At 52.1% G+C, this 15,111-nt stretch overlaps 1 protein-coding gene across 11 annotated transcripts in view; it reads left to right on the forward strand.

The window, feature by feature from the left end:
• SOGA1 (suppressor of glucose, autophagy associated 1) overlaps positions 1-15,111 on the forward strand; it is a 115,343-nt gene that overhangs the window by 47,494 nt on the left and 52,738 nt on the right. For 7 of the 11 annotated variants that reach the window (XR_004970085.1, XR_004970086.1, XR_004970084.1 and 4 more), the window contains exons 9-14: positions 261-365; positions 2,061-2,228; positions 3,611-3,862; positions 4,931-5,002; positions 5,960-6,030; positions 7,290-8,628. Coding sequence is in view for 8 of the 11 variants with exons in the window: in XM_036323356.1 (XP_036179249.1) it covers positions 261-365; positions 2,061-2,228; positions 3,611-3,862; positions 4,931-5,002; positions 5,960-6,030; positions 7,290-8,628 (2,007 nt within the window). In the remaining 3 variants the exon portion in view is untranslated. The other 4 variants (XM_036323355.1, XM_036323351.1, XM_036323352.1 and 1 more) reach the window with 4 other exon arrangements.

Here is a 15,111-nt window from a genome sequence, read left to right on the forward strand (position 1 = left end):
GCCAGAAGTGCCTGACTCTCTAGCTGAGCTCCCAGTCTAGATGGCGCCCAGGGGTCAAAGTGAAAATGTGGGGAATCGGTGCTCAGCTGGATGCCTCTGAGTCATCCTGCACCACAGATCTCGTTCTTTCTTCCAGTCTGACTGTTTAGTCCACTTTCTGTCTGGCCCACTAGCCTGAATCCCCTCCTCCTGAGGGTCAGACCCCCAGGCATGATGCCTCCCCACATGTTTGATGAGTATGGTTTTTTTAAAAAAATTAGGTAAATAGCATGAAGGAGCTGTACTTGCTGATGGAGGAAGAGGAATTAAATGCCCAGCATTCTGATAACAAGACCTGCACGGGGGACAGCTGGACCCAAAACACGGTTTGTTCTCAGCCTGTTCCCAGGCCTGTCCTGTCTATTTCTTTCTTTGTCTGATTAATGATCACTTCCTGCTACCTTCTCTGATCTATCTTGTACTGGGCACTAGAGCTGCAGAGGGTTATTGCCTGGCCACTGGCCCCGGATGCTCAGGGTAGTGGGGTATATACGTCATCCCAGGGCAGTGACAGAGGGCCAGATGGTGGACTGTGGGATCACAGGCAAGAGAACAATTAATTCTGTTTGGAGTGTAATAGACAGTGTCACAGAGAAGTGGTTATAGGTAGTGGGGGTATTTTTTATATTTTTTTAATTGATTTTAGAAAGGAAGGGAGAGGGGGAGAGAGATAGAAACATCAATGATGAAAGAGAATCATTGATCACCTACCTCCTGCACACCCCCTACTGGGGATCAAGCCCGCAACCTGGGCATGTGCCCTTGACCTGAATCCGACCTGGGACCCTTCAGTCCACAGGCGAACACTCTATCCACTGAGCCAAACCAGCTAGGGCTAGGTGGTGGGTTTTGAAGGATGAATGGGAGTTTGCCTAATAGAGAATGAGGGGAAGACTATTCTGGACCAAGAGAACTGTGTGTGCAAAGGTGTGGCAAGATACTCTGCGATTCCTTGCATTTTGGGATGTACATAGTGGAGATGAGGACATCAGGCTGGGGTCATATGAAGATGGACCTTGTGGTCTGTGGTCAGGAACACTCAAATCAAACCAGGGGTAGGGAGAACAATGGGGTCAGGCTCCCAGGGCACACACAGTGAGCTTGGGTACGGGTGGGAAACAGGCATGGGCCAAGGAGAAGAGATTTGGGACCGAATCAGGCATTCAGGGAGGCTCCATGGTTCGGACCCCTTATCTGGCCCACAGTGGGTCAGAGAGAATCCTGGGCAAGGAGAAGGATCCAGGACCTTGACCAGTGATGGCGAACCTATGACACGCGTGTCAGAGGTGACACGTGAACTCATTTTTTTGGTTGATTTTTCTTTGTTAAATGGCATTTAAATATATAAAACAAATATCAAAAATATAAGTCTTTGTTTTACTATGGTTGCAAATATCAAAAAATTTCTATATGTGACACGGCACCAGAGTTAAGTTAGGGTTTTTCAAAATGCTGACACGCTGAGCTCAAAAGGTTCGCCATCACTGACCTAGACACTGCAGGGCCTCAAAGAAGCCAGGGCCCAGTTCAGATTTAGGCAGGGTGATTATGGCTATAACTGCAGGGTTTTTATTTATGTGAGGCTGGGATATATGTTGGCCTAGGACAGTGGTTCTCAACCTTCTGGCCCTTTAAATACAGTCCTCATGTTGTGACCCAACCATAAAATTATTTTCGTTGCTACTTCATAACTGTAATGTTGCTACTGTTATGAATCGTAATGTAAATATCTGATATGCAGGATGGTCTTAGGCGACCCCTGTGAAAGGGTCGTTCGACTGCCAAAGGGGTCGCAACCCACAGGTTGAGAACCACTGGTCTAGGAGGTGGCCAGAGTTGAGATGACTCAGCTCAGAAATCTTAGGGCTGAAAGTTCATGGGTGAGATGACCTAGAGAGGGTGTGGGACTTGCCTCAGGCCTGGTAGGGTCCCAGTTTGGACTTTGGGTGAGTGTTCCCAGCCCAGGCTCCCCTCACAGCCCCTCGAAACGCTCCTAACCCAGGCCTCGCCCCTGTCTGCAGCCCAATGAGTACATTAAGACACTGGCCGACATGAAGGTGACACTCAAGGAGCTGTGCTGGCTGCTCCGGGATGAGCGCCGGGGTCTGACTGAGCTTCAGCAGCAGTTTGCCAAGGCCAAGGCCACCTGGGAGACGGAGCGTGCAGAGCTCAAGAGCCACACCACCCAGGTGAGTCTCCCGCCGGACAGAGACCTCTCCCCGCTTGTCCTCTCAGCCCAGCCCTCAGCTGTTGGATCTGGGAGCAGGATGTCCAAGCTTAAGTGCCTGTCTGTACCTGGTGACATCCTTCCCACACACACACCTGGACCTCAGCTGCCTGCTGTCCTCGTTCTTTCCTTCTTCTCCTCACAAGGATCCCCGTAACCCCCTGCTACCTGGCTCTGTTCTGTTCCCTCCGCTCAAACTGAGGGGCTCCTCTCCCCCAACCCAGCGTGACCACAGGAGCCTTCACCAGGAGCTCTGGGGTTTGGTCTCTGCTGTGTACCTGGAGGCAGGTTGCTGCCCCGCTCTGGTTTTTGCAGCGAGGGGGTCGACTTCCTCCCACTCAGAGAGAGTGCTCTAACCACCTCTAGCCCCCGCCACAACGCTGCAGGGTCCGGCTTCCTCCAGCCTGCCCCTGCGGCAGGCTACCTTCCAGTGTCATGGCCCCTTGGAGGTGAGTACACTCATTATCTCTGCTGGACAAGTGACAAAGCAGGCACAGAGGAGTTAAGTTTCTTTCCCAAGGTCACTCAGCTAGTCAGGGCCAGATCTGACTCACGCCCCCAACCTCTGCCCCTCCTGACTCCCATGACCATGATCTCACCTTCTTCCCAATGCTCAGATTCCTGGCTTCCCCGAGCCATCATGCTCCTCCTGACCCTCCCTGCAGATCTCACAGCTCCTGCCCCACCTGCACATCCCACAGTGTCCCCTGTTTGTCTCCCCCGCCCCGTCTCCTAACCCAGCCATTTTAGGTGCTCCCCTCCACTGGGAACCTTGCTGGCCCCATGAGGGTTAAGATCCCAGACCACAGCCTGGGGGATGTGGGCTGCCTTAATTCTTGAGGTTGTCTATTCACCTCCTGCCACCCCAAGGTTTGAGGCCGAGAAAGCCATCACGCTGGAGGGATTCCTGCACACATTCATGACATGACTGTGGGTGCATGTCCCCACTAACTGTAAACTCTGTACCGCTGGTAAGAGCTGTGAAGGATGAGAAGCAGTAACTAGGAACCTGCCATTTTATAGCTGTGGGAACTGGGACAAGTAACTTACCTCTTTAACCTCTTCCTCCTGTGTAAAATATCAAAAGTGGTAGTCTTTGCATGAGGCCGACTTTGCATGAGGATACTGAGATAATAAATGCCTGAGAAGCCCTTCGCTCTGAGTGGGGTGGGTGGAAAGAGTTCCACAAGCCTTGCTTGGGAGGAGGAGTTAGTTCTGAGTGAGGGGTCCTCCCAGGGAACTCTCTCCCCTGCCCCCTGCTGGTGTCCTGGAGGGAGAGAGGGCAGGAGAGCAGAGAGGTGGGGCCTCCTGATGCCAGCGTCCAAGTTGCTCTTCCTTCCACAGATAGAGCTGAAGGCCGGGAAGGGCGCTGGGGAGCGGACAGGGCCCGAGTGGAAGGCCGCCCTCCAGAGGGAGCGGGAGGAGCAGCAGCACCTCCTGGCTGAGTCCTACAGCGCTGTCATGGAGCTGACACGGCAGCTGCAGGTCAGCGAGCGCAACTGGAGCCAGGAGAAGCTACAGCTGGTGGAACGGCTTCAGGGTGAGAAGCAGCAGGTGGAGCAGCAGGTAAAGGAGCTGCAAAACCGCCTGAGCCAGGTGAGGCCTGTCCCAGCCCAAGCCACAAGGGGCAGTGTTTGTAGAAAAAGGCCTGGGGTAGGCGCGCCTTCAGGCATAGCTGGATCCAGGTGCTCAGAGAATACAGTAGGAGCTGGGTCTTTCTCCCTGCCAGTCTCTCAGACTTGTTCTCCTCTGTGTTTTTTCTTAAGCAAGCTTCCCTCAAACATGGCCACTGTTAGCTTTGTGCTCATATCCTCACAGCTTAGTGACTGCAGTGGAAAGACTTGTCTTTCCTTACAAGGCTCTGATTGGCTCGGTGTGAGTCATGTGCCCATCCCTGGAGCCTGCCAAAACCCAGGAACCAAGAGGGAAGAACCAAGGGTGGGGCCCCCATGGGAAAATTGGAGTCCTTAGACCAGAAGGGGGAGATCGGAAAAGCAGCCACTGAACATTATGTCCACTGCAGTTCACACCATGTACCCAGCTTAGCCGGCTGCCACGCTCCCCTCACTATTTTGGCTTTTTCCTTTGCTTTACTTTTTATTTTCATTACCTAAATCAGGACTTCATCTTTATACAAGACCCACATATTGCAAAAGCTTATTCCAACCCACTCCCTCCTTTTCTTGCTAAATTTATATTTTTAAATCATTAATTAAATTGTAATGTACATATTGTTTACACTTTGCATCTGTGATAGACAGCTGTTCACAACAGGGTGTAGAGGCCGTTGTCCTTCAGTTTATCTGCTCTTTAGCATTCCTGGTATAAAGACACCACCCTGAGGTGATGCAGCTGCTGCTGCGCTGGTTCAGCTGTTCCAGAAACTGTAGCATGAATTAACATTGTAGTAACAACTGTATCGCAGTGTAGAGTATTAAATATAATGTCACCTATAAGGATGCCCATCAGTGGTTGCTTTTATGGTCCTTTCTCAAGTCCACTTTGTTGGTGGCTCAGACCTGCCGCCCACTGTGCAGGTGGCTTCTAGGCCATGATCTGGGTTCTCCAGGCTGTAAAGCAGAGCCTGGGGCGGGGCCCAGCACAGAGCGGGGCCCTGCTCACCAGCTGTGCCCACCACTGACCGCCCTCCTCACCCTTGCCCAGCTGCAGAAGGCTGCCGACCCCTGGGTCCTGAAGCACTCAGACTTGGAGAAGCAGGACAACAGTTGGAAAGAGGTGAGTAGGGTAGCAAGCCATCCATGTTCTTTTGGCTCCTGGCTACACTGGGAAGTCCCTCTGTTGGGGAGGATGTGACAGGAGGATGCTAACCCTGTCGCACAGGTCACAGCCAAGCTGGTGGTCTGGGACTTGGAAGGACCCGCTGCCAGCTCCATATTTCCATGTCTGGGAGAAGGGCTGGGTGTCTGTATTCTTTTGATTTCATATGCACCTTTCTGAAAAGCAGGGCCTCTAAATAGCCATGCGATCTTAGGCAAGTCACTCTCCCCCTCTGGGCCCCCGTTGCCGCACTGGTAAAATGAGAATCATGTTCTCGGCCTTGGCCCAGCCCTGGTTGTGGAGATCAGTTAGGTCACATGGGTGAAGATTGCTCCTAAACCTCAGTTGCATTGTCCTTAGAGCAACACGTCGAGTAACCAAACAGTGAATGGACAGGTCCTTTCCATCATCCCGTGTAGTCCTCACAACAGCCTGAGGAAGTGGTGTGTGAGTCAGGAGATGTGGTTGCAACGAAAACTGATTCTGGGGAACTGAGGCAGGAGAGGATTTTATTAGGGGCTCTAGAGGGCTGGCAATGCAGGTTCAGAAAAGTGGGGACCTGCTTTGGAACCAGGGTGAGACAAGCCCAGAGCAGGAACCTCCAGATCACTGCTGCCAGCTGAACAGCAGCCACTGGGAGCTGCCACCACATGCAGATTAAGTTCTAAACAGACTCTGTTTCCTTGGGGTTCTCTCCTGGAGCTCCCATTGGCCAAGCCTGGATCACATACCTCTGGGGAGGGGAGGTGCATTGTAGCCAGAACCTGACCAGCCGGCATTCTAGGTCAGTGCTGACATCACTGCTGCTCTACAAGAGGAGACTCAGGTGGGGTCAGTCCCAGAGTGACCTCCTGTCACCTTCCCTCAGGGTGTTGGTGGGCAGAACTGACCCTTCTTGTCTCTGTTCCTTGACAGACACGCAGTGAAAAGATCCACGACAAGGAGGCTGTTTCTGAAGCTGAGCTTGGGGGAACCGGCTTAAAGAGGTGCTGGCATCCCCTCCATCCACTTCCCCCTGCAGTCCCACCCCCTGCTCTGCCCTATGCCTGCCCCGCGCCTTGCCTCTCTCCTCTCCCATGCCCCATGTGCCCATCTCTGCACCTCAGCCGAGCTGGCAAGAACGTAGGCGCATGGTTTCTATGCAACCCAGGCTGCTTAGGAGCTGGGAAACTTGGAGCGATAATTCCTGTGTATGATTTTTTGTTTGATTCTGGACACAGAAAACTGGGGCACCTGCATACCCTAGATGGGAAAGGAATTATTTAGCTCTTGTTGAGGTTCTTTCTTCTTGTGTCTGTAGTTAGGAGAGTCAAGCTGGACTCCCATTCCTGGGATTAATGAGCGCCTCAGGCTCTCAAGCCTGTGTCACCACCATTAGGAAACCCATGGAAGGAGTGAGGGCAACAGAACCCCAGAGGGGCCATGGGAGCAGCCTGGACCAGGAAGGTGGACTGTGGAGTCAAGTGTGGGTTTTGAATTCCAGTTCTGCCATTTCCAGCTCTGACGCTGGGTGTTGCTTCCATCTCTAGCTGGTGGAGATCATAGAAGCTGCCTCCTGGAGCTATTGGAGGACTGAACGGTCTGACATGTGAGAGGCACTGATGTATGCCCAGCATTTTTAGTCATCGGGCAACATGTGTGCCAGGTCTCTGCTGGCTATTTAGTGAAGTTTTAGTTTGGGTTCCCCGAAGCAAAGACAAGGACTTGAGACCTTGAGACAAGGGTTTGAGTGGAAATGATTTATTTGGGAGTGGATTCCAGGAAACACCTGAAAGTGAGACAGGGAAAGGGAAGGCAGCCAGCAAAGGGGGTGTTACCATTCCACGGGCAACCTGAACTCAGTTTCAGTGAAGAACTCTGGGAGCCGGAGCAGAGCATGCAGCTCAGAGTTCTCCCACCCAAGGAACACGGAGCCACCAAGTCCCACCCATTGTTTGTCGAGGGCTACGTTTAGGGGCACAAACTCTGACTTTTTCCAGCTTCCTCTGTATGGAAGCCAGGTGTGCTCCTGCAGTCAGAAGAAAAAGCCCTCAGATGCTCAGAGCACGCAGTGCTGGGTGTGTAGGTGTGAGTGCGTACGGAATGTGGGGCAGGGCGCTGACAGAGACTTCCACAAGAGGCGAGCAGGAGGACGGTGTGGTCCCAGCCCTGGGGCAGCGCAAGAACCAGGGAGGGAGGCCAGAGGGCCTTGCTTGGGGCATGTTATCTTCCACTAACTCCACTCTTCCTCCTCTGCTCTTCCCAGGACCAAATCTGTTTCCTCCATGTCTGAGTTTGAAAGTTTGCTTGACTGTTCCCCCTACCTGGCCAGTGAAGCTGCCCGGGGCAAGAAGCTGCCCAACAACCCTGCCTTTGCCTTTGTGGGCACCCAGCCGGTGGACCCAGAGAAGGATGCCCAGGCACAGCCACGGGACTGCAGCCGCCTGGGCGCCCTGGCCTGCCAGGACCCGGCAGGGAGGCAGATGCAGCGCAGCTACACAGCTCCCGACAAGACGGGCATTCGTGTCTACTACAGCCCCCCTGTGGCCCGGCGCCTGGGTGTCCCCGTGGTCCACGATAGGGAGGGCAAGATCATCATCGAGCCCGGCTTCCTCTTCACCACCGCCAAGCCCAAAGAGTCGGCAGAGGCCAATGGGCTGGCTGAAAGTTCCTATGGTCGGTGGCTGTGCAACTTCTCACGGCAGCGCCTGGACGGGGGCTCCGGGGGCGGCTCCCCGGCAGCGGGGCCCGGGTTCCCAGCAGCCCTGCACAACTTGGAGATGTCGGGCAACATGAGCGACGACATGAAGGAGATCACCAACTGCGTGCGCCAGGCCATGCGCTCAGGCTCGCTGGAAAGGAAAGTGAAGAGCACGTCCAGCCAGACGGTGGGCCTGGCCAGCGTGGGCACCCAGACCACCCGCATGGTCAGCGTGGGCCTGCAGACCGACCTGCCCCGCAGCAGCCTCCACGGCAAGAGCTGGTCACCCCGCAGCTCCTCACTCGTGTCCGTGCGCAGCAAGCAGATCTCCTCCTCCCTGGACAAGGTGCACTCACGCATCGAGCGGCCGTGTTGCTCGCCCAAGTATGGCTCGCCCAAGCTCCAGAGGCGGTCTGTGTCCAAGCTGGACGGTGCCAAGGACCGCAGCCTGTGGAACCTACACCAGGGCAAGCAGAATGGCTCGGCCTGGGCCCGCTCCACCACGACGCGGGACAGCCCCGTGTTGAGGAATATCAACGACGGGCTGTCCAGTCTCTTCAGTGTGGTGGAGCACTCGGGGAGCACGGAGTCCGTCTGGAAACTGGGCATGTCTGAGGCCCGGGCCAAGCCCGAGCCTCCCAAGTACGGCATCGTGCAGGAGTTCTTCCGCAACGTGTGCGGCCGGGCCCCCAGCCCCACCTCAGTGGCAGGGGAGGAGAGCACCAAGAAGCCGGAGCCCCTCTCCCCAGCCAGCTACCATCAGCCAGAGGGCATGGCTAGGATCCTGAACAAGAAGGCACCCAAGTCAGGCAGCAGCGAGGAGGCCAGACTCTCCATACTCCCCCAGGTGGGGAAGGATGGTATCCTCCGGGACGCAGATGGAACCCCAGTCCTTCCCAATGAGGTAGGTGGGTAGGGTTGCCCTTTTCCTTGGGAGGTGGGCTTGGCTTATAAGGTCCAAGCTCTTCTGGTTTTCAAACTCAGGGAATATAGTTAATGTGTTTCAAAAAGTTCTTGTGCTCATCTGGGACAGGGTTTGGAAGGCCCCAGACCTGGAATGACACGTGGTCTGCATACCAAGAGACTAGTGAGTACTAGAGATTGCCAGCATCCCCCACAGGGAGGGGGTGTGCTCACATCTCTCCTGCCACCAATGGTGTGCTGGAGCCTGCCCATGTGATTTGTGAGAGTCAGTTGTGCCATCTCTGTGTTCAGTGACATCACCTTGGTACCTTGAGATCGGCCATCGTGGGAGAATTTACACTATGAAAATTGGCAAATGCCACAAGTCAGGGCCCCTCCCCTCACTCCTGAAAAACTAGTTGTTAAGTATTTATCAGCATGCCACTGCCCCCACCCCACCAAGACTCAATGCTTAAGTGCTCTCACTTTCTCTGAGAACCTTTTGCCTGCGTACCTCACTCCTGATACCAGTTTCAGATTTTGTCAGGGATTGTTTGCATTAGTAAAAGAATGCATATGCATTAGCTTCGCAGGAAGGGAAGTGGAGTATCCTACAGAACCCCGAGGGCAGGGACCCAAAGGCCTCAGCAGCTTCTTTCTGCCTCCCTCTCCTCTCCTCTTGAGCTTCAGTTTCTCTGATGACGTGCTCAGTATGTATATTTCATTCTTCCTTCTTCTGTTTCTCTCTCTTGCATTTGCATATGGTCAGGAGGGCTGTCCTAGCTCTGATTTTATAACCTCTTCCAGTTCAGGCACCTAAGAAAGACTTACTCAAATCCCTCTGTCCCAGTTCCACATTTTTGGAAGAAAGAAACTGGTCCAACTCAACTCGCTTGGTCCAGTCAGCTGTGGCCAAAGGTGGTATCATGTGATGTACAGTACATTCAGTGAGGGTTGCATGTGGGGGCACAGAGGTGGGGTAGGCTGTGATTGGTGCAATTGTATGTATTGTATCTTTAGGTGGTTTCCAGTTTTTCCCTATTATAAATAATTCTGTGGTGAACATCTTGGTGCAAAAACATTTTTCCACATTTCAGATTATTTCCTTTGGTCTGAGTTGCAGAAATAGGATTACAGGATAAAAGAATATAAATTTTTAAAGGTATTTGATAAATGTTGCCAAATCGCCTTCAAAAGAGTTTGCCTGCCAGAACCGGTTTGGCTCAGTGGATAGAGCGTCGGCCTGCGGACTCGGGGGTCCCGGGTTCGATTCCGGTCAAGGGCATGTATCTTGGTTGTGGGCACATCCCCAGTTGGGGGCGTGCAGGAGGCAGCTGATTGATGTTTCTCTCTCATCGATGTTTCTGGCTCTCTATCCCTCTCCCTTCCTCTCTGTAAAAAATCAATAAAATATATATTTAAAAAAAAAAAAAGAGTTTGCCTGCGGACTGAAGGGTCCCAGGTTCGATTCCGGTCAATGGCACGTACCTCAGTTGCAGGTTCCTCCTAGGCCTGGGCCCTGGTCAGGGCTCCTGCAGGAGGCAACCAATCGATATGTTTCTATCACATCGATTTTTCTGTCTGCCTCTCTCTCTTCCACTCTCTCTAAAATCAATGGAAAAATATCCTCAGGTGAGGATTAAAAGAAAAAAAAAAAAAAGAGTTTGCTCGATTTCTACAGCCCCCATTGTATGGTGAGTGCTTTACTTCTCTGTACTCTCACCTACCTGGCCGCATTTAAAACAAAATCTCTTAAATATTTATTTCTACTTCTTAACTTATAAAATTTTTTTAATTTAATGTACATACTGAATACATCATAAGAATAGGGCACACTGAATTCTCACAAACTGAATACATACCCATTGTTTTATTTTCCAGAGAAACAAAACCAATAGGCTGTGTGTGTGTGTGTGTGTATAATTGGTTTACACCAATATTATAAGGAATTGGCTTTCGAGATTATGGAGGCTGAGTCCCAAGATTTGCAGGATGAGTTAGCAAGCTGGAGACCCAGGCGTGCCAATAATTTAGTTCCATCTGGGTCCAAGGGCCTGAGAACAGGGAGAGGTGATGGTGTAGTTCCAGTCTGAAGACTGGCAGGCTTGAGTCCTAGGAAGAACCAATGTTTCGGTTCAAGCCTGAAGGCAGGGAAAATGCCGATGTCTCGACTCAAAGGCCATCAGGCAGGAAGAATTCGTTCTTACTCAGGGAGAATCAGCCGTTTTATTCTGTTCAGGCTCTCAACCTATTGGATGAGGCCGACCCACATTAGGGAGGGCAGTCTCTTTTGCTCTGCCTGTTGATTTAAATATTAATCTCATCCAAAAGCGTCCCCACAGAAGCACCCAGGGTAATGTTTGACCAAATATCTGGGCATCCTGTGGCTCGGTGAAGTTGACACATAAAGTTAACGGTCACACCTATGTAACCACACCTACATCAGGAAACAAAGGTACAGAGCTGGCTGTATTTTGAATGTTCATTCAAACATTTTGCAGTATATGAAAATTGACCAGTTCTAGAAATGCAGCTTATGGAATATTCACAGAGGTGGGAATGCATATGTGTATAAAGAAATATATTGCATTATTAATAAAAATAGCTAACATTTTTTAAGTACTTAATAGGCACTATTAGCTTTACATATAGGCCAAAAGCTTTACATATCCTATGTGATTTAACTCTCACAACAACTTTGAGAAAGGTATCATGTTCCTCACCCCAGAGAGGAGGAAATCAAGGTCCAGAGATTTAAGTAACTTATCCGAGATCACACAGCTGGAAGTGACAGGGCTGGGATTTGAACCAAGCATTCTAATTCTGTAACAGCACTTTAACCATTGTCCCTATGTGTTGGTAACACTAAAAAAATAGAAACTACCTAAATGCACATCAAAAATGAATAGAATAAATAAAGGTATTTTCACTCAGTGGAATAGTAGATAGCTATTAAAAAGAAGATCTTGACAAAAAAAAGTGTTCATGTTTTGCAATTGCAGCATAGGCTGTAAGAGGTAAGGTCATTTCGGTAAATGGATGTGTGTGCAATTTGGTGAGAATTTACTTTGTTGTGTAGAACCACGGACAGTGTTCACTTTCTCCTCTGTATATTCCAGAATTTATTACATTATGGAAAGTTATTTATGAACATTCATTACTGTTTTAATGGAAGAAAAACAGTTTTAAAAAATTGGTCCAAAGTGGGGCTACAGTCCCTGGGACCTAGTCCCTGGCGTGATTGAGCCAGCTCTTTGCCTGGCTGGTCCTCCAACCCCTGGGTGGTCAGTCCTTCCTAGCTCCTCCTGATTTCCTCTCTTCCTCCTCCTAGGATGCTGTTTGTGACTGCAGCACCCAGTCTCTCACCTCCTGCTTCGCCCGGCCCTCCCGCTCTGCTATTCGCCACTCTCCTTCCAAGTGCAGGCTGCACCCTTCGGAGTCCAGCTGGGGTGGGGAGGAGAAAGCAGCCCCTCCCAGTGAGTGACAGCAGTTGAGCTCCCTGCCTCAACCAGCCCAGGCCATGGACAGCGGAAGGAAACCAGCGGAGAGGAGGGTCATGCCCTCCGCATCGCCTCGCCCTGGGGGGTAGCAGCTGCACCACTGCTAGAGAACAGCTTTCAATCCCCAAGGTAAAGTGGAGTCTCCTGCTGACCATGGGGTGGCGATCTCTGGCTCCTCAGGGGAAGGCAGTGAGTAGGAGAAAGACCAAAACTGTGCTTCGAAGTGTCTCCAGAGAGATCTGTTGAGAGCTTATCCCTGGGTCTTAAAGGAGAGTCTTGCCTGGTTCTGCCCGCACCACTTCTCAGAAGAGCTGAGGAAGGGGTACACTCCTCAGGGAAAGGCTCATGGAGATGATCATTGCCAATCACACCCCCTCATGGGGAGGAAACCCCAATGAGAAGAACCGGTTTTGATCTAGGACTCAGCTTGGGGTTCCTGGTGGAGCTGGGCTGGACATGATCCCCATCCCTGACTTCCCCCACTGCCGCCTCCTCTCAGCCCCAGTGCTTTGGACCGCTGTGACTCTAGGGGGTATGATAGGGTAGTAGCCAGGGCCAAGCATCTGCTTGGAATCCTGCTGCTCTGGATCTCCCTGCATAGAGCCTGGGTACAGCAGGACTAGAAGGTGAGAAGGTGTGGGACTCAGAGCCAGTGAGCCACTGGAACTGCCTCCCTTGCCAAGGTGACAACCTTCCCAGGATATTCCTTGAGGTCAAAAATAGGTAGAGTCACTCTCAAGATCTGATGCACAGATAAATGCCTAATGCCCACTGCCTTGATCACTGGGGCCTCTTTCCCCAGCAACCTGGAGGGGCACCACACTCCACTGTGTTTACATCCTGTGGCTGGTAGAGGGCAAAGATATTCCCAGTAAGAGACTCCCAGTTGGTTAGGCCAGGCCAAGGAGCACTCCAAGAGGCTGGTGTCCCAGGACATAGCGGTAACACATTTCTTGCATAGGTTGTTTATTTGAATTTTTCTTACTATAAATATTTAAGGTGGTTTTACTTTATTTTAATAATTTAATTTACCCCCAAAGTCCCTAAGGTAATTTATTGGCGATTAAGACATGTATTCTTGCCGCTGGGATAATGAAAGGCTTTGAACACAATGGACAGGTGTGGGGTCCCCCATGTGGACGAGACTGCTCAGCAGCTGAGCTCTGGTCTCCTGGTCAGGTCTGCCCCTCCCCTCCAGAGCTGGAGCCCTTATCTTGCTCCCCCAACATTCCTGATCATTGGCCTCAGAGCACTGCTTTTCACTCCACATCTGGTACTTGCCTGGCCCCTGGCAGCCAGTCTGTAAATGCTCACTGACCAGCTGGAGGACTGGACCCTCATCACCCAAACATTCTCCATTTCCCCTTCTCATCCCCCCCGCCCCGCCCCCAATCTGACACCTTTCTTTTTTTTGAGTCAAACATGGATTACTAAGACTCTCTCAAGAGCACGGAGATCTCTCCAAATTCCCCAAGTGAGAATTCGCAGGAAAACAGGACTGAACTTCGAGAATGTTGTTTATTGCAGCTTTGCACATGGATCTGAGAGTGTCTGCCAGCCTGCCAGCCTTTTCACCAGCCTCTCTTAGCCTTATGACCTCTCATGGCTCTTCTCTGAGCCCCAACTCCACTGCCCACCCTCCCCCACATCCCAAGCGAGCTGCCCGAGCCATTGGATAGATTGTGACGTGGCTCATTGCAGTATGGCCAGTATGGCGAAGAGGCCTCAGGTGGCCTTCCCCTTGGTGCCAGTGAGCCCATTTTGGCTACACAGACGCAGAGGTGTGGCCCTCCTATAACTGGCTGGATGTCCAGAGTGGAAACACCAGGATGAAATGGTTTGTCGGTGGAATTCCCCATGAGGAAGACCAAAAGCCAGCAGCTTGGTTAGCTTGCCCCCAGGACTCAGGAGATGCCTCTGCACTCCCACCTGCTTCTAGTTCTGCCCTTTTAGGTCATCTGGACCAGTTACCCAAAGTCCTTCATCTCCATTCCCTGCCAGAAGAACACCAGGGTCATGTTCAACCAGTCACATAGTGACCTGTATGGGCAGAGCAGGCAGACCAGTGGAACCATGGGCCAGGCCCCTCTGGAATGTGGTGCTCCCACCCAAAAGGTCAAGGGGTCCCTCCAGGGTTATCTCCAGAGGAGGAGGTTCACAACAGGCCACAAGCCACCGGAGGCCTTCTGCCACCTCCCCAAGCTGCAGAGGGCCAGGGAGCCTGCACCCCCAGCCTTGGAGAGAAATCCTCATGAGACCTGAACCCGCAGCCTACAGACCACTCAGCCTTACCATCGTCCTCGTCCAAGATTGTCCTTGCCATCCTTGTCTCGGCGCCTGGCCGCCCGGCCCCCACCCGGTGTCAGACCTCCAGATCTTGGTTTTCAGTAAAGTCCCAGTTTCTACTCTCTGCATGCCACTGTGCAGGGTCACTCATCGCTCTCCCTACAGAAGCCTCTGGACACGGGGCTTGATGGGGTGGAAACTGTTGTATGTAAATATTCATTTGGTTTGATTTTTAGCATTTTAATTAGTAACTGTGTTTTCTTTTTGGGGGTGGGGAGGGTTTGGTTTGTAAAAACTCTACTCTTTTGGAATGTAATTTCTAAGTTTGTTTGTTTCTTCAAATGTCTTTCAAGTCTTGGTAACATTCCCAAAGCAGAAAACTGCCTGACTCACAGTGGGGACTCCCTGGAACATTGGGGTCCCAGGAAAGAACACTACCCTCTTCCCCTTCCTGCTATCCCTCTGCCTTTTTACTCCTGGCACCTGCCTTTTCCTCCCCCCCCTCCTCCCCCTCCTCCTCCCCCCCTCCTCCCCCTCCCCCCTCCTCCCCCTCCTCCTCCTCTTCCCCCTCCTCCTCCCCCTCCTCTCCTCCTCCTCCCCCTCCCCCCTCCTCCCCCTCCCCCCCCTCCTCCCCCCCTCCCCCCCTCCTCCTCCTCCTCCCCCTCCTCCTCCTCCCCCTCTCCTCCCCTCCCCCCTCC

The sequence above is a fragment of the Myotis myotis genome, unplaced genomic scaffold (assembly GCF_014108235.1).
Source record: "Myotis myotis isolate mMyoMyo1 unplaced genomic scaffold, mMyoMyo1.p scaffold_m19_p_9, whole genome shotgun sequence".
NCBI classification, from domain to species: Eukaryota; Metazoa; Chordata; class Mammalia; order Chiroptera; family Vespertilionidae; genus Myotis; species Myotis myotis.